The sequence below is a fragment of the Nansenia antarctica genome (genome assembly GCF_963989245.1).
Source record: "Nansenia antarctica genome assembly, chromosome: 1".
In the NCBI taxonomy this organism is placed as follows: Eukaryota; Metazoa; Chordata; class Actinopteri; order Argentiniformes; family Microstomatidae; genus Nansenia; species Nansenia antarctica.
Window position 1 is genome coordinate 49,556,387 of NC_137674.1, and position 25,634 is coordinate 49,582,020.

Genomic DNA, 25,634 nt, shown 5'->3' on the forward strand with positions numbered 1-25,634 from the left:
CAGAATAGGATAAGAGATTGTTTGGGAGTCTTTTAACTTCTCCTAGTATACTGTAACAGTGTAAGCTATGTATAATGGGGCGTTGAGTTTAAAGATAAGCATACACTTACAGAAAATGTGTAAGACGCTGACATTAGCTTACATCTGGAACAGAAAACTACCAAGAGAAAGCCACTGTAAGTAAAGGGTATGCTGATGGCTACTGAAACACATGCAGTGATAAAGGTTCTCACACTCCAAAGAATGTCAAAGCAGTAGATTTCACTGGCATAACCGAGGCATTTGAATTACACAAGAACAGAAATATTAACAAATGTGACAAACAGTTCAACTACAAATCGGTAATACATTCGCAAACATTGCCCGTGTACTGTGTATCCTGCCCCGTTTCTCCTCCAAATCCCTGTTAGAAACTGTGACAGAGGATAGAGCACTTCACCTTTGGGAGAAAATCATGAAGCTTTCTCACGTCTCCACGCGGGGAAATTTAGAGCAGACCATAAATGTGACGGAAGACACTGTAGCATAACATCATCCGAATTAATATTACCTTCAATTAGCTAGTGATGTTCTGGGAGATGTTACAGACAGCCATTAAGTACTTCTGAAGATCCTGTCGAGGCTACTGTGTGGTATGCCATGTCGATAAATCCCCCAACACTTTTTCAACTTTGAGATTTGGAAGATAGGATTGATGAGATACTTGAACTCAGGCACTTTCTGAAATACACAAGAGGTTCTAGGCTGGAGCGTACAACACAATACTACTTCACACACATGTGCCTATACATTCGTACATACTGTACTGTAAATGGTCATTCCTCCATTGTGCTTTTTAAATTCTCTGTGCATCTCATTTGAACTCTAAATCTGGAGCTACAGTATAGTAAGATGCAACCAGTCACGACTCGGTGAGAAAAACATCTGGTAAATGATTGGTACTGAGTTGCCCCGCTTCGGCGGGAAAACAAAAAAGACGATTTGATGTTAAACTGATTGTAATCTTGTCTGTGTAGCATATCTATAGGACCCATAATTTTCAGTTGAAACAGATGTTTACAACCCTACATAAACATACATACAGTACACCTTGTTTATATACAGTATGGGCCTTAGACCTGTACCAGACCCAGTGGGGCACACAAGTTTTGAGAGATCACAATTATTTGTTGAAGGGAACACAGCTGAAAGAAAATAATAGAGAAACAACAATCAAATGACAAATTCACCCCTTCAGAAAGTAGCACTAATCTGCCATTATAAATACATAGGCTAATGAGTATACCCATTTCCTTTTGTTTTAAGGCATTGCAGTCAATATGCTGAAGAAGTTCTAAGTTGAAATACTTGACAGTCTGAAGGAGAGTGGCGACACAAAAAAAAGCAATCTATTCAATCAATCAAAGCTCTAAAGCTCAGTAAATGTTATATACATTTATATAAACAGTTTGATTACACTGTAATAATAAGATTTCCCATGTCACCTTCATAAATTCACATATTGATACAGTTTAGCATAACTCATGCATATCACACGTTTATGCTAGGCTATGTTTTTATGCTACCTCCTCGGCTGCTGTCTCACCACACACCTGAAGACCTCAGACATACTTTTATTCAGGATACTCCAGTCTCCGGATAAGCTTTACAGCATCTCAGCAGTTTAAACATAGCATCTGATGGATGACCCTGTTATGACAGAGCAAAAAATGCGGAGCCATTAACAAAACAACGATACTTCCAGAAAAATCTGTGAAATGGGGATGATCATTTATCGTGAATGTAAGCCCCATGTGGAATAAGGAATGGGAATTACAAAGCTATTACGAAATTACCTTAAACAATGTTATTACTTTGAGTAATTACAGCATTACTATGTGGTAATATAGAAACTAGATAGAAGGCGATAAGGACGTGTGGACAGAAGCAGGGACCAAGAATTCCAAAGCACTTGTACTTATACGTGTTACATATGGCAAATAAACTAGATAACACCGATTAAACAGATCTGTAATAGTAATGTGTATGTGTGTGTGTGTGTGTGTGTGTGTGTGTGTGTGTGTGTGTGTGTGTGTGTGTGTGTGTGTGCGTGCGTGTGCGTGCATGTGCGTGCGTGTGTGTTTGTGTGTGTGTGTGTGCGTGCGAGTGTGTTGTTCCCTCCATCAATAACTGTAACTAATTACTTTAACATTTGACTGATGCCTCCACTCATTTAACTAAAGGAACAAGGTCCAAAATACGTTTTTATGAAAATAGTAATAATCAGTAGAACACAATAAGAACAATCATTAACTCAGGTGGATTCACATATTATTGCTACAACCTATCCACTAAACACACTCATGTCACAGTACTTGAATGTAAACCATTTTTACAATATACTGTATTTCACTCATGATAAAATAATTGTAAATGATCACATAGTTCGTACATCTCTCTTACAGTCGACAGCTTCAATGTCTTGCAGTCCCATTCTGACAGTATGGTTGTCCTCCATTTTAGCATCAAAATGTTTATCTGGCCAGCCTTTTCAAAAGGCTCCAAAAGTGAGCTTGTATAGTAACAGAAGCCTTCCTGGTTTGCGTCTCATTGGTCTGACCAATCGGCTCATATTAACCTCATGCCTATGTACAAGTCCAAAAGTAGAAGTTTCAACGATCGGGGGTGATACCAACACCCCTGGAGAAAGCCCAAAGAAACGGGCCGGTCTCCCCCAGTCTCGCCACTTTGTGTCGTTGCCATAGGTTACGTGAGATATGGTGGTGATCACACAGTCTTAAATCCCTGTGATCGTTGGCCGAGTGGATAAACTCAGCCCTGCCGCCCAGTCTCAACTCCCAGCCAATGAACATGGCCACAGTCTGTAGCTGCTTGATGCTAGCGAGCGGGCGGTTGGGTAGCCTCACAGCGTGGTGTAGATGTAGACGAAGACGATGACTACCAGGTTGAGAATGGTCCCGATGATGCCCAACATGGCCAGAATGGACTCCTCCTTGCCTTCCTTGTCTTGAATTCCCTTTTCCTCATCACTGTTGGTAGTGTTTACCATTTTCCCAGGAAAAGTCTCCAGTTTGTCTCTCAGACCAGTCTGGAAAGAGAAGATACAAAACCCAGTCAGCGTACTGATACATTCTGTTTTTCTTGAGGCGGTCGTACAGTGGAATGTGGCAGAAAAAAAACCAAGGGGGCAATAGCATTTGGCCAACTGTGTCAGCGAAATATACGAAATGTTAATTGTAGCAATACCTTATAAGTGTGTTTATTGTACATAGATCAAGTGAGTATGTGAAGTGATTTGAAGCAAGGAATTCTTTAAAAAGCCAGTGTTCTGGATAGAATTTCTGGTCAAACAAATCTGACTTTACAGCTCCCAAAAGCTTTGCTAGGTTACAAAACTGTTGGTGGGTTGTATGATGCCTGCAGCTGATTGGTTAGTTGTATGGCGTACAGAGGAGAGGGCGGCGGCAGCACATCAGGTAGAGTTGAACAGAGCCCTAATGAGAATGTTATCATAAATGTGCTGAATGACCTGATTTTAATGTGGGATTCTGTCGTCTTTATTACTCTATACAGTTTTCGTCAATTTGAAATATCTGGCAAATAAAACATTATGTATGCTGAGTTATCTTATTTGCATGGCAAAATGTGCAAGGCAAGCATTGACATAGACACGGATAGAGGGAAGAACACACACACACTCACGCACACACAAACACCCGGACACACTCACACACACACACACACACACACACACACACACACACACACACACACACGATAGGGCTACTGGCTGCAGTTGCTTCCTGCATGTTGCATTAGTTTTCCTCAAGCTTTTACTGAGTTATCTTTTATTTAAAGACATGGGAAAGATTTTTCATCAAAAATATATTAATTTCCGGTGTCCACTGAATAAAATATAGTGATCTGCTTTAAATGTGCTTTAATACTAGAAAAATATGTAGTCAGACATTCAAGAGTACATCCTGTAGCCTCAACCACTGGGCCTTCCAGGTCCATCGTTACAAATTAATATGAAGTAATTGTAAGTCATTTAAAATGTTGAATGTCAAGTAATTACTCATCCCTGTAGGATATTCTGACTATTCTGAGTGCATTATTAATCGTAAATACAGCACTGCTAAACCATTTCAATTTGAGATGGGAATCATGTGTGGTTGGGGGGCAGGTGTGCCGTGCAGGGGTTTGTGGTGGGGGGAGGTAAACAGTATAAGGGTTGGGGAAGGGAGGGGGGGGGGAGTGGGAGGGGGGGGCAGGGGGCAACTGGGACCAGAGAACTCCTCTAATGGGTCAGTGGGTTTTTTATGTTTATACTCTTAGGTTTTTAAGAGCCTGAAAATTCATATCGGTGTTAATAGGAAACCTAATATGAATCAATTAATATTAATTAAATCCAAGGCAAATTCGAGACATTCAGGGACAATAACTTGGTTTACGATATAGAGTTGACCAGGTTTTTTTGCTCGATTGAGATTACAGTGTATCCTCAAAAGATGTTATGATGCCTTTTGATTTCCTGGTTCAAGCAAACGTGTGGGCCATATCCTTCAATACTTGGTCTAACGACAGTAGTACATTACATACATAATTCAAAAGCAGGTTTGAATTTGAAGAGAGGTTAATGACAGGACAAACACATCCTTCGCTCATTTCCCTCAGAGACAATTCCCCAACGCGCATCTGTTCAAACACACCCGTGCCTCAGTGTTGAACCCACAGAGGGTATGAACCCCGGCGAGTGAGAGTTTACCATTCATCTACTCCCCATCCATCATCACAGTGTCTACAAAAAAATAAAACTCATCTTCTATGGCTGATGATGAATCTGATTTCACACAATTATTTGCTATAATTAACATCTAAGACACCCCGATTATTAAGGCTCATTTGCAAAGCTTCCGTTGGTGTAATTGAAATGTACCGTATGTAACCTTTTGGAACATGTCTGCATGGGGAGAGATGAGCTTGTTGAGATGAGAGATGAGCTCTGTTGTATATTTGCACCCCCCCCGCCCCCCCCGTTCGCATCTTATTTCTCAAACAGTTTTGGCAGAGAGGAAACAGTGCAGCGGTAGCCTAGAGGTTAGAGAGGTAGCCTAGAGGTTAGAGAGGTAGCCTAGAGGTCAGAGAGGCAGGTAGCCTAGAGGTTAGAGAGGTAGCCTAGAGGTTAGAGAGGTAGCCTAGAGGTTAGAGAGGCCGGTTAGCAATCGGAAGGTCGCTGGTTTGATCCCCGCCTCAGGAGGGAGCTGCATATGCCCTTGAGCAAGGCACTTAACTCCCCCAAATGGCTCCAGGGGCAGCAACTGTGGCTGACCCTGTGACTAGAGCGAAAAGAAAAATCTTCAAAAGTCAGAATCATGACATCGATTCGAAATGAAAAACCCATTTTAGTGGGAGTCAGTGGACTGGATAGCGTGCGAGAGAGGCAGGGCCCCTGGGATCCCGAGGAGAACCTAAGTGGTGGGGAGTCTAACAGAGGTTAGTCTGGTGAACGGACCTTTTAACCTGCCGTTTGTCATGAAAGGAACCATGGAGCCTCCACGTCTGGACACACGGAACAACGTCAGGGGTTATGAGGCTGGTGAAGAGCAAGAGATGGCGACTGGGATGGTGATTTAGCATCCCGGATTGAAGTATCACAGGACAAGAAATCAGTCCACTGTTTTGGCATGTTTTATGAGGGCAACGTCCTACGAGGGGAAAGTCATTCTCCACACGGTAGCTGGCGATTTCGTGGTAGCTGGCGATTTCGTGGTAGCTGGCGGTTCTCAACATCATTCTTGATCTTAATGTTCAGTCTACTGCAATAACTTGAAGGGGCCATCAACAGAACCGCCTGATCTGTTTCTGGTTGGGCTGACTTCCTTTCTCTGTCTCCGGTCTCTCTAACAATGGGCTTTGATTTCCCCCCTTTTGGGGATCCAGGACTTCCCTCCACCTGAATGGCACGCCTTTGTGTAGTGGGCTGTATGTATGTGGCGTCATGCGTGAAGACGGCTGCTCGCTGCTGATACAAAACAGTGCTGGGGAAAGAGAGATATCTGGGCCCTGCCAAAAACAGGGAAACAGCTTTAACACACAAGTGCAGCTGCCCGTCACGAACACCCTGGTGTTCTGGTTAGAAGAGAATAGAGAACGTACTGAATAGGTATGGTCCAGTACTGTATAGGTATGATCCAGTACTGTATAGGTATGGTCCAGTAGTGTATAGGTATGATCCAGTAGTGTATAGATATGGTCCAGTAGTGTATAGGTATGATCCAGTACTGTATAGGTATGATCCAGTACTGTATAGGTATGATCCAGTAGTGTATAGGTATGATCCAGTAGTGTATAGGTATGATCCAGTACTGTATAGGTATGATCCAGTAGTGTATAGGTATGATCCAGTAGTGTATAGGTATGATCCAGTACTGTATAGGTATGATCCAGTACTGTATAGGTATGATCCAGTAGTGTATAGGTATGATCCAGTAGTGTATAGGTATGATCTAGTACTGTATAGGTATGATCCAGTAGTGTATAGGTATGATCCAGTAGTGTATAGGTATGATCCAGTAGTGTATAGGTATGATCCAGTACTGTATAGGTATGATCCAGTACTGTATAGGTATGATCCAGTACTGTATAGGTATGATCCAGTACTGTATAGGTATGATCCAGTAGTGTATAGGTATGATCCAGTACTGTATAGGTATGATCCAGTACTGTATAGGTATGATCCAGTAGTGTATAGGTATGGTCCAGTACTGTATAGGTATGGTCCAGTAGTACTGTATAGGTATTGTGGTGACTGTTTCCTCCTTAGTCACCGCGACTGTTGAACTGTAAACTTTAGTTGACTCGTGATACCAACACCGACGACTTCTGTACGTTACAATCATTTGTTTACTTTATTATAAAAACATGATACACTAAAAGGTTTCGCATGTGGCAACACGGTCAAAGAATGTGTGCTCACCAGTTCAATCAGTAACACCTGTAGCCTACCGGTGAGCTCACCTATATACCTGTGCACTCCTATGTCCTCGCCACTCAGTGGTCAACAGTAAAAATGACATCCAGCACAGACATAATGGCTGCAACACTCCGGCTCCTATTTGTTCATTGGCTAGAGACATTAACAAATACAATCCAAACAACAACGCCATTATGCAGCAACACCATAGATACAGTAGCAAAAAAATCATAGTCCATAATGCAGGGCTGTAGTAGCCTACACTCCACTTGTAATCTATCAGGAATGTCCTTTGTAATCCATCAGAAATGTCTTTGGGGTTGAAGATGTTCCACCTTCAGTCCTCTTGAGGCGTCATCTGCCGGATTTTGTGCCGTAGGGATATATCTCCACTGTGATATGTCAGATTCTTCCCTGATGGTGGACACTCGATTGGCAACGAATGTATGGAACCTTTTATCCTCGTTTTTGATGTACTTGAGAACTGAGGTGCTGTCTGTCCAAAATACAAATTTCTCCAGTTCAAGGCCCAGTTCTGCTTGAAGCATTCGGTCAACTCTGACTGCGACAACAGCAGCTGTGAGCTCCATGCGAGGGATCGTCATTTGCTTCAGGGGCGCCACCCTTGCCTTGCCAAGGACAAAGGTGACGTGACTGCTCTCTCCATGTTGCATCCTGATGTAGCTGACAGTGCCATATCCATCCTGGCTGGCATCAGAAAAATTATGCAACTGAACACTTGTTGGTTGTCCAAAGCTTTTTGGCTTAAAACATCGACTGACTCTGAAGTCTGTCACCCTTTCAAGGTCAGTCAACCACTTTCTCAATTTCTTTTGTAGAACCTGAGGCACTGGATCATCCCACTGATACTTCATGCGACAAAGCTCCTGCAACATCATTTTTGGCACGAGTGTAAGTGGTGCCAAAAATCCCAAAGGATCATACACAGAGATGAACATAGACAAGATTCCACGTCTTGTGTGCGGCTGCTCTTTGATGGCGAGCTTGAATGTGAATGTGTCCGTCTCAACACACCAGTGTAGGCCCAAAGCCCTCTCCAATGGCAACTTGTCTTGGTCAAGATCCAGGTCATGCACAGGTGCTGACCTGTGCTCCTTGGCAATGGCCTGCAACACTTTACGGCTATTGCTAGTCAATTTTGTCAGCTGGAATCCTCCTTCTTTGCATAGTGCCATTTGGTCCTCAACCATGTGCACAGTCTCCTCCTCCGTTGACAAGCTCTTAAGCAGATCGTCCACATAAAAGTTGTGTGTCAGGGTGTTAATCACTTCGGCAGGGAATTTGTGTTTGTTATCTTCCGCTGTCTTGTGAAGGGCGTAACACGCACAACTGGGTGAGGAGGCCGCACCAAAAAGGTGAACTGTCATACGGTGCTGCACCGGCTCCTGTTTGATGTCACCTGCTGGCCACCACAAGAACCTCAACAAATCAGTATGTTCATCTGCAACCTTGACCTGGTGAAACATGGCTTTCACATCTGCCATGACTGCCACTGGTTCCAGTCTGAATCTGGTCAGCACTCCCACCAAAGAGCTGGTCAGATTGGGCCCTTGTACCAGCTGCTGATTTAGTGATGTTCCCCTGAACTCGGCCGCACAGTCAAAAACGACCCGCAGTGTTCCCTTCTTGGGGTGATGTATTCCATGATGGGGTATATACCACATTTTACCATCAGGCTGATTCAACTGATGTTGGGGTACTCTCTCCGCGTATCCTTTGCTGATAACATCCTCCATGAAAACGACATATTCACGATGGAAGGCTTGGTCCCGCAGAAACCTCTTCCTTAATCCACAGATTCTCTGTTTAGCCACACTGAGATTGTTTGGAAGCATAACAACATCTCTCTTGAAGGGGAGTTTCATCTTGTAATGTCCATCTTGCAACTGGACTGAGCTGGATACGACATCCATGAATCTCCTGTCTTCTCTGGACTAGGGCTGGGCAAACGATCAAAAATTCTTTTTCGATAATCGCAAGAATTAACAATCAATTATCGATTAATTGATAAGCTTTTTTCCATTAAAAAAAAAACGGGAAATAAAAACGGAAAAAAAAAACGGGAAAAAAAAAAAAACGAGGGCAGAAATAACAAGCATGTTTTCCTTGGGGAAAAACTTTATTTGTGTTGCTATTGCACACATTCATTCATTCACATTCAAACTAGACACTACAGTCAGATAACAATCCTCTTAAACAAGGCAGTGAGTAGTCTAAATTGTTTAACTTAAAAACACATTTTACGTTATAAATAAAAATATAGAAAATAAGTAACTCACCATAGGAGCAGTAAAAAAACTGTTACTCACAAATAGGAGGATGACTGAAAACGTTAGTGTCCTTAAGAGCGTCCAGCTTAACTTAAATGTAAACTCCAGCGAGAGACTGTAGGCGGCAGGCCTACTGGTTCTTGTTCAGAAAGATGATCATGTTAACATGTTCAGGGGTGAGAGACGAACGCAATCTGGTGACAGTTAGGCCAGCCTAACTAATTTCCATTATTATTATAAAAATAAAAAATAAAATAAAAATATATATATTAAGATTATCGTTCAAAATATTTTGTGATCGACCAAGATCCTTATCGATCAATTATCGATCGTCGATCATTGATGCCCACCCCTACTCTGGACATCTCCTCCTGTTCACTTGAGGTCTTCTCGTTAAAATCTGTATTATACTGATTGACAAGCAGCTCCTCCAGCTTATCCACTGCAATTCTATTCGCAACCACCGGAGAGCAGTCATTTTGCTCGTTGCAGATTCCTTGGAGGGGTCCACTTATCACCCATCCCAGCCGGGTTTTAAAAGCGTACGGCCCCTCTCCAACACTGTTCACCACCTCCCAGGGTTCCATTAGCCTGGAGGCATTGGTGCCAATCAGCAAATCCACCTGGGCTTGGATGTGAGGGATGCAGATGCCATTCAAATATCACCACTTCGCCACTTCTTCATCTGAGATTACATTAGATGTTGACACAGGCATTTTCTCCTGGGTAAAAACTTCAGGAAGGCTGTAAAACTGTCCATCGTTACAGCCAGCAATCTCCAAACCTTGAAGAATAAAGCTTGAAACTTCCTGATCTGGCGCCATGGTACGCAACTGAACCTTTACTCTCCTTCCAGTCATTTTCAACCTTGTCATCAAGCTTTCAGAGCAGAATGTTGAAGTGCTTCCTGGGTCCAAAAATGCATATGTTTGAATTATTATGTCACCTTTGGAGGACTTAACTTGCACTGGGAGGATTGAGAGAATGCCGTCACTGCTACCGGCTCCTGTATGTCCAGAAAAGGTAGAGACGTGTGTGCGGTCACTTGATTTTTTTCAATCAAGTGTCAATTTCCTTTTCCTTGTTTATGTGGAGAACACTTGGATGGTCATGCGCCTTTCACAGTGTTTGCTCATATGTCCAGTTTGCAAACAAGCAAAACAAACGCCTTTCTCCTTCAGGAAACTTATCTTCTGTGTGTGTGCTTTCTTTTCCAATTGTGGGCATTGCTCCAACCCATGCTCAAGGGAGCAACACAGACACAGATTTGATTTTGTAGTCTTGTACTGTACACTTTGTCTCTTGCTTCTGTCATTGCTTGTAGACTCTGCAACATCACTCTGTTCAGTGTTTACAATAGTTGTAGCATAGGCATTTCCCTTGATCCTTGATGGTGATCTGTTCCTGTCACCAAATGGTTTCTTCTCTACAGGCTTTTCATAGCTACTGTACTGTAAATCTCCAAAAATAGGTTCGGCGCTCAACAAAAAGAACAATATCTAAAAACTGAGCTCTGCGCTGATGGCGCTCCCAAAGCTCACACGCCTTTGTTCTCCATTTTTCTTTCAACTTGTCTGGCATGTCAAGTTCATTGATGTATTTCAATTCTTCCATTGCGTTACAGCACTCACGCAAAAGGAGTGAATATGCTTGCAGTCCTTTGACATCCTCAGCCTTCACCAATGGCCAGCTAAGCACCTTGTCCACATATGCAGCGGTAATTTTCAACTCATCCCCAAAATGCTCCTGCAGCAGTTCCATTGCTCTTTCATAACCTCTGTCGGGAGGCATAAGTTGACAACTGCGGACTAGCTCCTGAGGCTGCCCTCTTGTGTACTGCTGTAGGAAGTACAAACAATCACCTTTGTTGTTGGTCTTATTTACCACACAGTGTTGAAATGCTCGGACGAAAGCTCTGTATGACAGAGGATCTCCATGAAACACTGGAATTTCTCTTATTGGAAGGGAATTCATGTTTTGCTGTTGCACCAAGAGCTCCGTTATTTGATTTTGTGATTGAAGTAGACTGTAAATATTGCCGTCCTGGGTGTTAGGAGAAGGTACAACACCACGGTTAGCCTGACCGTGAGAAGATTGAACTGAATCAGATTGTTCAGAATCCTGACTGTGTGAAATCTGCATGCGAGGAGATTTTATGACCTGTGCAGCATCCAGAATGTGGGAAGATTCCATGACCTGTCCAGAATCCATAATTTGGTTTGTTGTTCCATGTCTCTTTAACCTTGATGCCTTCTGGTTGGATTGTGAATGAGACTGTAGGCCTATATTTTGCTTTGGCTGCACATGCATGTTTTTCATAATAGTGTTTGGAAATGGATTGAATTCATTGGCCCCAGGATTGAGAGGTGTTTTCCTTTCCTTTGTGTACGATTCTTTAATTGAACTCCCTCCATCAGATTTCATAAACACTGCTAGTTTAGCAGAGGACACTGCAATCTCGGTGTTAAGTTCAAGCTGTTCCTGTTTCCTCCGAAGCTGCTCAGCCTGCTCCTGCAATACATGTTTGTCACGCAAAGCAGCAGCGCGCGTTTCTAGTGCAGCTTTCTCGGCTGCAGCTTCAATGCATTTTAATGAGACTGTAGAAGATCGGCCACTCCTTGAGCTGCCACGGCTCTTCTGTGATCGTTTACTTGAAACCTGCATTCCCACATTAGAAACACTGTCATGACTCATAAGGATGCACCTCATCTTCGTCGTCAATTGTGTAGTGATTGACAGCTCCATCAACATCATGAGCACCATTATTGCTTTCCAACCGTTTTGTAACTGCACCAGTCGATTCATTATCCATTTCACATTCCAACCATTTTGTAACCACATCTGTAAATTCATTGACACTCAACGTTTTGGCTTTATACCACACTTCATGCTTGTCAGCTTCATCGGCTGGCAGAAAAGGTAATAGGGTTGTGTGTGCATTTTGTGCGTCATGGCACATCAGTTTAAACTTGTCAAACTCGCATTTCACTGGTTCTTTACAATCCTTGTTGCTGTTAGACATCAGTTTATTAATAGTCTCCTTTAACTTGTTTGCTTTGTTCAAATGACATTTTCTTTTTGTTTGCAAAGTGTCTATTTTGTCTAGCAAGGCTTTTGCCGTGAGCTGCCTTTTGCGTTTTAAATCCTCTGGGTTCATTTTCACAGGGCTGGCAGTAGCCACGCCCACCAGATGCTGTGCGTCATCACAATTTTTACTTTGCGCTGTAGCCATTGTATTCAGTCATTTGTTTACGCGTTGTTTTCAAACAAATTATCTCCAGCGACACGGGTGGATCTGAAATGGATAGCCTACTGAAGTCGAGTTGTCCACTGGTCCGCTCGGTTCCATTCAAACGGAGGTAAACATCGGCTTAGTTTCCAATTCTTCTTTCTTGAAGCGCAACACTTCACCAATTAGTCCACTCGCCCAAATGAGCTAGTCTTTGACTTAAATATGGTGACTGTTTTCTCCTTAGTCACCGCGACTGTTGAACTGTAAACTTTAGTTGGCTCGTGATACCAACACCGACGACTTCTGTACGTTACAATCATTTGTTTACTTTATTATAAAAACATGATACACTAAAAGGTTTCACATGTGGCAACACGGTCAAAGACTGTGTGCCCACCAGTTCAATCAGTAACACCTGTAGCCTACCGGTGAGCTCACCTATATACCTGTGCACTCCTATGTCCTCGCCACTCAGTGGTCAACAGTAAACATAACATCCAGCACAGACATAATGGCTGCAACAGGTATGATCCAGTACTGTATAGGTATGATCCAGTAGTGTATAGGTATGATCCAGTACTGTATAGGTATGATCCAGTACTGTATAGGTATGATCCAGTAGTGTATAGGTATGATCCAGTAGTGTATAGGTATGGTCCAGTACTGTATAGGTATGATCCAGTAGTGTATAGGTATGATCCAGTACTGTATAGGTATGATCCAGTACTGTATAGGTATGATCCAGTACTGTATAGGTATGATCCAGTAATAATAATAATAATAATAATAATTCATTACATTTATATAGCGCTTTTCCGAGGCTCAAAGACGCTGACAGTATAGGGGATATGGGAAACACAAAAACAACAAGTAACATGGAACACAGAGTCAGCGAACGGGGAGGGGGGGGGGGGGGGGGGGACAGGGGAGGTGGTTAGGGGTAGGGGGGGCTGTATGCATATCAGGTACTGTATAGGTATGATCCAGTAGTGTATAGGTATGATCCAGTACTGTATAGGTATGGTCCAGTACTGTAAACAATACCAAAGCTTAAGAATGTTACTCTCTTACACTTGTGTAATGTGACGTAACAATAAAACCTGAAGCTTGAAAAGTACAGTGTGCTACAGCCAATAACCACATATTTTTCACATAATAGTTTCACTCATGCACCACTAGACAATGCTGTGCTCCATGCTAAGGTCCCAGTTTAAATCATCGCTGTTAGTCAGGTTCATATCAGACATGAAGTTGGAATAGTCCAAAGCAATGTGGAAGGCTAAACTGGATTCACTTTATCATGTATTGTACAGTCAGGCAGGCGGTACATTTTATAATCTTGCCGAAATGTGGCTTAATTTCAGGACACTAGCACGTAGATGTACAATTATGCCATTTAGCTGACGCTTGAATCCAAAGCGACTTACATTGCAGTGATTGCATACATTTTGCAGTATACATGTATATGGTCCCAGTGGGAATCAACACCACAACCTAAGCGTTGTTAGCACCTTGCTCTACCGACTGAGCCACAGAGGACAGACGTGGTGTCTATAGATCTGTACATGTCTGAGAGGGCTTTTCCCCAGGAACAGAGAATGAGAGAGAACAGCTAAAGGCAGAATACTTTCAAAATGCAATGAATAACTGAGCCTCTCTGGGCCTCCTGCTAATGATGTACAAACAGACTGACTGTGAACGATGTGTCTGGAGGGGGAATTCAAAGAAATTGTACAAGACCATTAAAAGACAATCTATTGACATTATTATGTATCATCATGACCTGAAAAACTCCAAGACATAGGTGTTTTGTTTTTTATGTTTTTTACAATCATATTTCACCACTATCCAAAAGAAACTCAAAGCAGAGGCTATCTGAGCGTTTTTCACTTTCATGTCACAAACTGTGGTTTTGGAAAGTGACGGTTCCCAGCTGGTTCCACAGTGTTAAGAGCTGAAGGAGTGAAGAAGTGTGGTGGGATGAAAAGAGCTCAGAGCATCAAAAGATGGCAACATCATACCTGGAAAAGCAGATCCAGGCGCTCCAGCTACAGATCAGTGAATAGTAAAACCTTCTGCCACTTGAATGATTCTGAGCATGTCGAGCTGTTCCAGCTGCTAACCGGGTCTGACAGGCAGAGTTGCTTTTGGCATTGTCTTAAAATGGAATTAAAACAAAGAAAACAACCCCCCCTCTGCAATACAGAGTGCACACACACACACACACACACACACACACACACACACACACAAGCACACGCTAATGTATGTCAAATGTATTAAGCCCATTGATTCCTAAAATAAATTCTTTACATATGATTTTAGGGGTGACTAGTTACGAAGGTCTTAGTAAAATAAAAAGTAAACAAATATTGCACTTCACTGATATTATTTTAACATCTCCTGATATTTCTTTTACACTAAATGATTGCTGAGGTATAATGTAATATAAAATAAATCATCCTAAAAGTTCAACAACTGATTTCATACTGTATATAGGCTTACGTTGGAGAAGACATACTTAACACACAATGATCACACATCACTCTTATAAACCTGTGTTTTCATAAGGGACAACATACTGTAGGAAAGCTTTTGCCTGAGCTTTGTTTTATTTTATACCTTTTATTCTTCACTGTCTGTCAGACATTCATAATCATATCTTACCTGCAAAGAATAAAAACATTTATAATCCATAAACTGTCGACATAAACTGTTTCAAACTGGTTTCGAAAAGAGCAAATATATATTTTTTTTTAAGTGACACAGAATAAAAAAAACAGACCAAATGAAGCATCAGAGGAACAAGGACTAAAAACATACCAGAACAGTTTTGTATAAAACATCTCAATCTATTGTTAACAACAAGCGGCTGGACACAAGACCCCACCGTGCCCAGGTGAACATATGCCAAGCCCAGATGACCCTGGGTCCAGTGGTGCCGTACCACAGGGGAGGTCGGATACAGCAGAGACCACTTACCTTGCAGAGCATCAGGAGGTACATAGCATTGGACATGCTGGAAGCGTTCGCCTTTCCGTAGCGCACAGCCATGCCTGGCAACTAAGGGGAAAGTCATTTCCCCCCATCCTTGGGCGGTGGAGGGGTATGGGGTACGTCGGAGAGCGCTGTCTCGTCTTCCAGGCTGTCCGGTTCCAGGGCTTTGGTGGGATGTCGTACCCCGCGGCAGATAAGCGTCTCCTGGCCGAGGGTCATCTCACTCCTGGCCAGGTTCTCTCTCTGTCGTCAGGTTCCTCCTCCACAGCCTTTGACGAGCTGGGGCAGCACTCTCCTCCTCTTGTCTCTCCTCTCCACTCCTCTCTTCTCTCCTCTCCACTCCTCTCTTCTCGTCTGTGGGTGAGAGGATGTCAGGCGTGTGAAGTGTGGAGTCAGTTGATGGGCAGATGAAGAGGAGGGACAGAAGGGGTTTCATGTGTGCAGTTTCATCCTCTGTACAAACCCAGCGGATCCCACCAAAGATTTCATTCCTCTTTTGTTCACGTCAAGAGTAGATATCAACCCTCCCTGAAGCTAGTTTGCGGTCTCTTTTGAAAAGACTAATCCAGAGTCAAACTTTTTTTTTTCTTCAGCAAAGGCAAATGTAAGAAGAAAAAAAAAAAACGGTCTCGGTTGATTTCCGAGCTTCTCGATTTAAGACTCGAAAAGAAAATTAAAAGCTGCAACCTTCACTGACTTCAGAAGATGGAGGTGGATAACGCCCCCTTGCCCCCCCCTCTGCTCGATGATTAGTAGCCTAACAAGCGTCTTCCTGCACTCCAGTGGCTGAGTGCTCCCCTGTCTAACTGAACAGAGTGTGTGTGCGCTGGATGACTATAAGAGCGGCCGCTGCTGCTGCGAGGGAGTCGTACCCCCACGCTGACGCTGTTGCGGTTGCCACGCTCCAGAGGCAAGAGGTTTCCCCTGCTCACTCTCCCGCGCATATTAATGCAGCCGCCATTGCCTGGCAACCAGCACAAGGGGAGCCAAAGAAGGCTTGACGAGAAGAAGCGTTTCTGACAAGGGCCCGCGATGAGGGGTTAGGGGGGTGTGTGTGTGTGTGTGTCTGTGTGCATGTGCGTGAGTGTGTGTGTGTGTGTGTGTGTGTGTGTGTGTGTGTATATGTGTGTGTTATGGTCTGGGAGACATCACATTACAATACTGAACCCAACTCCCCATCCGCTGGGTTAGGGCTAGAGCCGCTAATGGATATGCTGATAGAATGTGAAGAAATCCATCAGGAGGAGATAGTCTTATCCAACACCGGGACAACCCCTTCTAGAGTCAACTATCCCCTCTATTCCCTGTCTTCGTGTGAAAGAACAAGACCAAGGGGGTTTCTCTGTCTGTGTGTCTTATAGATAGTGACACTACAGTGGGATTCAGCCAAGCAGTTTCTCATGAAGGCAGATTCATTCTGTTAATGTATATGCTCATCAATTCATTCATATTATAGTCCCTTCACTGATGAGCTGATCTGAGCGGAAAAGTGGGGAATAAACTATGGCTCATTAAAGGCCTGTGGTTGCACACTTTCGAGGTCTGTCTCTCTAGTGTTTTGATCACCAAGAGCAGATGACAGAGATGTTTTTATTTTATTAGGCTGGAATCCTAATTCGAGATCCGCGAGTGTAACTCAATCATCGTTGCGCAATTTCCTGTTGACATCAATGCAAGATTTACTGGCTTTAAACTAACTGGAGTTATCAGAGGGATCTTGGTTAGGTACGTCAGATCTCAAGTTAGGATTCCACCCTTACAGCTTCTGTGTTGTCTCAAGACTTTTGACTGTCTCTTATACTGACAACAGATTCAAATCGGAATATCCTGGCTGAAAGTTGGCAATTTGCTGTGGGCCACCTCTGGTATGAGTAACATGGCCATGATATGTTCCTGTAGCTACTGGGCCAGGTCTGGTCTGAGTGTGGTTCAGGCACGTGCCGTGAGCTTTTAGATTGGGTAAGCATAAAATATAAAAATACACGTAATTACACATACACGCTATCAGTGAACGCAGTTTCAAGGAAATGCAATTTTGATGCCCTAGAACCCGCTAATAAACGGTAGTGTCACTTTGTGATCAGATTACCAAAAACAAAAAAAACTGTTGCCAGTTTCGACTATATCAGGGGTGCTCATTGTTCAATCTTTTTTGAACCAAGATCTTTTCAAGTAGCCAGCCTGCTGAAATTTACAAGTCCAGTTTCAACATCGCAAACGCACACACACACAACACAGACACACACCGTTTCCAACCTCCATAGTAAACTCACAACACACTTTCTTTTCACACTTTGTCACACAGGCACTTGACATCACATCACAAACCCTCCCTCTCTATCTCTCTCAAACACTTTTGGTCCAGAACCAATGGCACGGACAGCGACATTAGGCCTATCTCAGCGATTGATTAAGCAGCTCTCTCTTCAAACACAACGGCACATGACTATTCAAAGGTAAAAGCAGAGGAAGTCTTAAATAAGAAGCCATAACCAGCAGCACAGCAGTACTCAAACCATATAAACAAGCACAGATCGCCACCAGCCTCGCGAATCATATAAACCAGCAAAGAAGCCATGACGTACATTTTAAAATGATATCTTACCTTTACTTGAAAACGAGGTCCATGCGCCTCTCCTTGCGAAGGAACACCTCGGTCACTTTAGTGTAGAAGTCACTCGCCTGTTGCAGTTGGGAAAGTCTCTCTTTTTCAATTGAGATCAGGGCCAGTGATGACACTGACAGTAATGTCCATATTCACAAAATTAAAAAAGCAAGTTATCCTTATTGATTAGATCGTTTGAGCTAGCATAAACTATTCTGCCGGGCGAGAGAAAGTAGTGTGAAACGTTAAGTGAACTTGAAAATGATAGCCAATCAGTAGCTCTTATCGGAATGAAAGAACTACTGATTGGCTGTAAGCATGCTTACCCTGGCCACATTAAACAGTGGGCTGAGGCATCGAAAAAAGAAATTTTCACGCATTCGAATGTACACGAGGGAAAGCAGAGAGAGAAGTGCTTATAATGTAACGCAATGCAAGCAGAGTAGGAAGTGCTTACTCCTGCAGGTGGCGCTAAAAATGCAACGTCAAAATGAATGACTCCTGCTGCCCTGGGACCTAAAATACGACTCTTTTAATGAAATCAAACAAACGGTTACATGCACTTTTATTTTAATATTTTCACTGTCCTTTTTTATTTTTTCGTTGGGTAAGCACTGCTTACTCTGCTTATATGGACGGCACGTCCTTGGTGTGGTTGGGACCTGGACCACATCCACACGCTGGCCAAGGTCTGGCCTTTTCATGGTAGTGCAACATTTTAGGGTAATCATTCACTTTTTCATAAAAACACGAAACTTGGTACACTTGTACAGTTTGGTATCCTGAACATTTTCAGACATGGAGCCCCCGCAAAAAAACGCCTCCTAGTGGCCTTGGTGGCCATTTTCCTTTACACCATAGCCAAATTGTAAAATTCGCTTCATATCTCCTGAACCAAACATGATAACACCGAACAGATGAGGTCTACCACTATGTTTTGAAGGTCAAGGATTATAACGGTATATATACAACATCATAAAGTGTTCTGGTGAATAGTTCATGGTGAAATCAGTGAAGTTGTGAGAATGATTAAAATGAAATTGCAGTATCTGAGAATATGCATATTCAAATGTCATAACATATTTCATGTAATAATTGATTTACAAGAGAAAGTAGCCCAGACAGAAACAGTGGCCCAGACAGAAACAGTGGCCCAGACAGAAACAGAGCTCCGGAAAGTGCCTTAGGAAACCGTGCCCCAGACTGTGTTTCTCAAAACAGTGCCCCAGACACTGAGGTCCAAATACTAGATGGGTCAGCAGTCATCAACATGTTGAAACCAGGCATAGCTAAAACCTTCAAAGAGTTTTCCAGCAAGATCTTTATACCTTATATAAAAGGAACCCTGCCCCGCTTGACGGGCGAGAACATCCTGTATGGTCCTCCCGGGGGGTGCACAACCCCCCAACTACAACAACAGTGGAGGATCATCAGCGCCGTCAAGCAGGTACTCTGGGAGACGAGGAACATCAGGGTCTATCAGAAACAGAGCGTCCACCTGACAACCCTGAGGAGGAGAATCACCCTCTTCCTCAGGGACCATGCTATTGTTGACTTTAAAAATAACCCGGATCAAGCAAGAGCGGTGTGGGGGGTGGAGAGATGGAAGGACGTCATCCTCTAAACCGCCCCCCATGCCGCGCCGCATCGCCCAACCCCCCCCCACCCCGGGCCTACCTCACTACACCACCAGTTCCTGCACTATCACCTTCACCACCGTTCCAGCACAAGCCCTGGTCAGCAGTATCACCATCACAAGGACCAGGAGAGGAGCAGCGCACAACACCAACAGGGAAGTTTACTGCACCTTCCACCACCTACACATGTACACAGCACTGACCCACTTCCTACCCTCACCAGAATATCACCACACACAACCCACAGCCGAACCAGCCGTCTCTGCCAGCACCACCAGCACCAGGATGACCAACACCACTGGGTCACAGGGAAGTACTGATCACCCGCCTGACACCAAAATGCACACTACACAAACCATGCACACCTCCCTTCTCTCACTCCTGTATCTTTTCAGGCACATGTCATATCCAGCTCTGACACCTACCCAGGCTTCCAGACCCAGGAGCAGAGACCGGCGGGAACCACCACGTCACCCCAGCACCAACCCCAGGTTCCAACTCAGCGACCCCAAACCCCCTGTTCCGGGCCCCCCCCCCCCAACTCCAGGCCCCCAGCTACAGGCCCAGTCCCCTACCCGCCAACCCCCAACCCCCAGCCCGGAACAAGCTGAGAAGAGCCAGGGAGCTTTTTCCCTGGATAAGCTGTGTACAGGTTTTTCGCCTCTGCTTGCCTGCCATGCGCCGAGCTCTCTGGGCCTCTCCTCGGGGGCTTCCGGTCGGCCTGCGTGCTCGATCTGCTCCGCCGCTGGGGCGCCTGGTCCGGCTAGCCTCGTGAAGGGCTACAGGAGTCTGAGCCTGGTGGGCTGGGCCGGATGCGCCGGTGGTGGGGCGGGTCGGGTGAGTCGGGTGTGTGGGGTCCCTCGGGGGAGGGAGGTGGGGGAGCCACGGCTTTGCACTGGTGGGCAAACTGGATAGTAGTCGCTCTACAACTAGAGGGCTGCAGGGGAATTTTTTTCCCGGATGCACAGCGAACAGGTTTTTTACCCCTGCCTCCTACCGACACTGGAACCTGGACACTGAACACTGAACACTGAACATTACACTACACTGGACAATACACTGAACACTGAGCACTTTAGTTAGTTTAATGTTGGTTGTTGTTGAATGTAATGTCTTAAATGTCTGATTGTTTGATTAATTGATTGTATACACGGTGTTGCGTTTTTATAAAAACCAATAAAAAACACCTTATATAAAAGGAAAACGTCAAAGTGTCAACAGAGTGGATGTGGTGTGGGATAACTAATGGCGCTTTTCCATTGACCGGCTCGGCTCGGCTCGGCTCGCATTTGAACAGTTCTGGGTACGAGATGTTTTCCGCTATACAGGAACGACCCGGGACTGTAGGAGGAGTTACGTGTCATAAGATTCCCCCCGCTATACAGATCAGCGGGGGGAAATGCGCTAAGAATTATGTCAAAATGCAGCACTGTCGTGCACAGATCAGCCTTACAACATGTAACGTTAAGTCCCTGTTACTTGCCGCTTTCAGTTCTAGTAGACTAGTTTAGATCTCGCAACCAGGGAAATGCCGACGTGTTAAAGGCCCGATTCTATTTTTATTTCTCCTGACACGTTGAGCACTGTGCTTTTTTTTGTTGGTGAACTACCGTAATAAGCCTAAAAAAGTTCAACTGTTCAAAAAGTGCAACATCTCTGTTTTCAGAAACTGTTTGAATTGTTTAGATTGGGCATATAGTTCATGAATTACGATAGTTTGAAGGAACGCTGTAAAATTCTGTCGGCGGCGACAGCTCCTTTGGTACCTTTCGCTACCCATCCCGAACAAGAACTAAAACCGGCACGGGTACCAGAAATGGCACGGGTACTTTTGGCAGTGGAGAAAAAGACCAGGGCCGACCCTGTAGTGGAAAAGCGCCATAAGAAGCAAACAGTCCCAGACAAGACAGAAGTGAGGAAAAGGCACAAGAACAAGACAGAAGTGAGGAACAGGCACAAGAACAAGACAGAAGTGAGGAACAGGCACAAGAACAAGACAGAAGTGAGGAACAGGCACAAGAACAAGAACAAGACAGAAGTGAGACCGACGGACAGACCTCTTCCAACACTCTTGAACTCAGACCCATAAGGACGTCCCGCACGTACATGTACAACACGTCCTTCATTTACATTTTGCACCACACATAGATTTTGCACCACAGATACTTGGTATACACACACATAGCCTAGCACACACACCATTTCATTCCATCCAGGCACCCACACACTATACACTAGTTTAGGTTTAGTTAGACTTAGATAGGGTCTTTTTATTTTTTATTAAAAACTTAAACTTGTTCCCTTGTCCCAGTGTGTCTGCTTCTGTGATCCCTGGGAGATTATGAGGTCTGAGGTCACCACTAACTATTCACCTGAACACTTTATGATGTTGTATTATATGGTATCATTGTAATCCTTGACCTTCAAAACATAGGGGTAGACATCATCTGTTCTGTGTTGTCATGTTTGGTTAGGAGATATCAAGCAAAATACACAATTCGGCTATGGCGGAAAGGAAAATGGCAGCCACGGCCACTAGGAGGCATTTTTTGCGAGGGCTCCACGTCTGAAAATGTTCAGGCCCCCAAACTCTACAAGTGTACCAAGTTCCATGCTTTTATGAAAAAGTGAAGATTGTTTCACATATTACCCAGACTATGGCAAAGATAAGGCTGTGGAATGGCAGTCAGAGCCAGCCCACTTCTGGCCCAGGGAACAGTAAAGTTGGGCCACATCCGGATAACGCTGGAACACAGATGTGGGCCAGATCTGGGACGTCATTTCTCTGCTGACTGGGATATGATTGAGAAGATCTATTTAAAATGATAGAGTTGCATAAATCACTTCTCAGTATATGTTTTTTTCCCGCTAGGTAGACATTTTCCTGTTGACTTTTCCCTTTCCCCAGTAGGGAAATGCTAATACTATATTTCAAGGAAGCATTAATGGACATTTTTGATTAATGTTGGCTGAACTGCTCTGAAAGAAATCTGCTTTCTGCTCCATAAAGTTGATACAAATTAGATAACTTCATAGTCCATGTTTAGTGATCCCTGCCATGATGAGATTTATATATTGCACAAACCGTATGGCCAACATTTTTACACAGACAATATTTTATTACGTGTGGGGGATGATGTTAATGGAAAGGTTTTAGAATGGGAAACAGCCTAAACAAATTGGTTTAGGCTTGATGTTGCTTTGCGTATGAAACGGCTCGGAATGGACAGCAATAAAAATGGAAATTGAAAGGAAACATTCCCCTTTGCCTGGAATCATTGGTGTGCATAATTGTATAGTTTACTTTCAATCCCTTCCTGCCGTAGATTAACTTACTTAGAGGATGGGTATCCACAGGGATATTTATAACAATTAATCAGACAGTCCATCTAATTCATGTCTGTCATCTGATAACCAAATCACAGAATACTTCCTGAGATGAGACAATCCACCACGGACAGCAGCGGCTATTTATGCACTTCCATCACCGGCTCATCCAACAGACTACCATGAATCTGAGTACAGGGTCATTCAGATCAATTCTACGGTACACCAGCAATTTAGGTCTGTATATGACCTAACTGTATTGACTACACTGTTTACTGTCATTGTGTTTTCATTTTGTCATTTTAGTTTATTGTAAAAAAAAAAGTTCCTGTTCCTCTAACACCGGGAATCCCCTGCTCATGTCGCCCCAGGTGAAGCGCAGAGTACAAAGCAGGTTTGCGTGTGTTTGCACGACAAAGACCACAGCGCCTTGCCATGGCCTGGACTGCAGCTGTGAACACTGCTTTTATACCAAAGTGTTTTAGATGCAGTTCAAAAATGGCATCGGTTGACATTTTGTTTCAGAGCTTAGAAGAAGAGTTACCTAGCACAGTATGCTGTATACTCATGCTATTTCTAGAATGTTTTCTCTGATACATTTCTATTTATTATACTCCTCTATTGTTTCTTGTCTTATTTTGGGGTATTTTTCTCTTGTTGCTGCAATGTCGAGCATCTGAAGCCTAAGAATGTTACTCTCTTATACTTATATATAATGGGATGTATAATGGGATGGAACAATAAACTTGATTCTGATTCTGATGCTGATTCACAGTAGGCCCTACTGCACAATCACGGCTCCAAGTGAAAGACAGGCTACTGCAAATGTGCCAGACGTTCACCTTGGATTTAACAAAACAGAGAAAGAAGTATACTTTCATTCCTTGTGCTAATGACTTCCAAAGACAATGGTAGCACTAATGAGGTTTCTGTATCTTTCTGTGCTCTACATTTTCAACATTGACCCTCAACAGTGTCCTCCAGAGAACAAACATTCATCCCAGCCAGTCAGGCTCATACATTATTGAGCCGACAGGAAGTTGTGGCCTCCACAAACAAGTTCACTACAAACACAGCAGCGGCTTCTAGTGACATGACATCCAACCGAAGTCCTGTGCTCAATATAAAGGGAAAATGTATTTGGACAAAAGTGGCAGTTGAAGGAATGTGTGTGGTTCTATCAGTGAGCTAGCAAAACAATCACATCAACAATAGGTGAATCAGACATACAGCGCCTGGATGGCATGCAATCCAAGCGTCTAAAAGGAGGCTCTTTCAAGGGCGACTCAAAACTTGGAATTGGAATCTCGATAGATGCTCTTCTGTACTTCCACCAACTTCAAATAGTGTCAGTTGAAGGAATGGGTCCGGTTCTTTCAGGGGCAACTCGAAATGTATTGGAATCTCGATCTCTGCATTTTGGTAGTTCAGGCTCAAGTTCAAAGTTAAGTGGGCTTTAAGTGTGGTTGTCTGTGGTTCTGGAATAAGAGACTGTCATGGTCGCCATTAATCCTCATTAGGAAGGAACATGACAGGAGCATATGGGCATCCCCAAGGCCGAGAGGAGCCTACCAGAGACCCAGACGCTTGCTCTCTAGTTGCCCCCTGTCACTAATTGAGATGCTAGGGGCTATGAGGATGAGCGTTTCATATTCCAAGGAATTCTTTTCCCGGAAAGATGGATGGGCTGTGAACAGAGGGGAGAGCAGGGGAGCACTCCTGGAGATGTGTGGGGTAGTGTGGGTTAAGATGGCTTGGAGTGTTTTTTTTTTTTTTTAAGACAATGGAATGAAAAACCTACAAGACGTTTGTTATTCAGTGTTGCAACATGTATTTCAGGTACATCAATTGTCGATGTCACGGATGTCCCAATGCAATTCATTTTGAAAGAGAGGTACAACAACGTATTTGCAAGTAGGTTAACAGTGAAAGGTAAGTGCATAATCTACAGTAAGTGCTACAGTTGTTCTAATAACCCTCTCAAGGCTGATTGGTAAAAGCCTGCTGCTTCCCTACCAAAAAACGTTGCATTCTATTGGCAAGGCTATTCAATTATTTCATGAATCTTGTGATCAAATTAGATGACATACCGTAGCCATATTTTGAGAAGTTTTCTTCTTTTCCCCCCACAATAAAAATGCTGAATCAGGGATTTTGAAATGCCATAAATTCAAAGCACACACTGAAGATAGGATTAAGATGTAATACAAGTATGTGTGTCCTTTAAACGAATCAATGATAGAAATACTAACACACACAATTAGAAATAGATTAATAGAACGTTTAATGTATAACATATTTATGGTTGTGGCAGGATGAAACTGCAGGCTTTATTCAATTAATTAGTCATTCTGCATCCTTTTCTCCACAGCCATGTCATAGAGGTCTATTTCAGCTATAATTTCTGAATCATTCATAGATGTCAGTATAGTACCCAAAACCAGCTGTTGTCTACTGACAATGACTCTGTGTTGTCTGCCACAGCCACAGCGCCATTGTCCTCCCTCGCCTGACCCACACCACCGGAAAATGCTCCCAAACCCACCCGAAAATTATAGGTATTTAGTGA

The 25,634-nt window shown here is 43.6% G+C and overlaps 1 protein-coding gene across 1 annotated transcript; it reads right to left on the reverse strand.

Moving 5' to 3' along the window:
* Positions 1–2,902: 2,902 nt before the first annotated feature.
* Positions 2,903–15,517, reverse strand: tunar (TCL1 upstream neural differentiation-associated RNA; the record flags this gene model as incomplete). Its single annotated transcript, XM_080547646.1, has 2 exons — positions 2,903–3,088; positions 15,482–15,517. 2 exons carry the CDS (start codon positions 15,515–15,517, stop codon positions 2,903–2,905), a joined length of 222 nt encoding a protein of 73 aa, XP_080403772.1.
* Between the last annotated feature and the right edge of the window lie 10,117 nt (positions 15,518–25,634).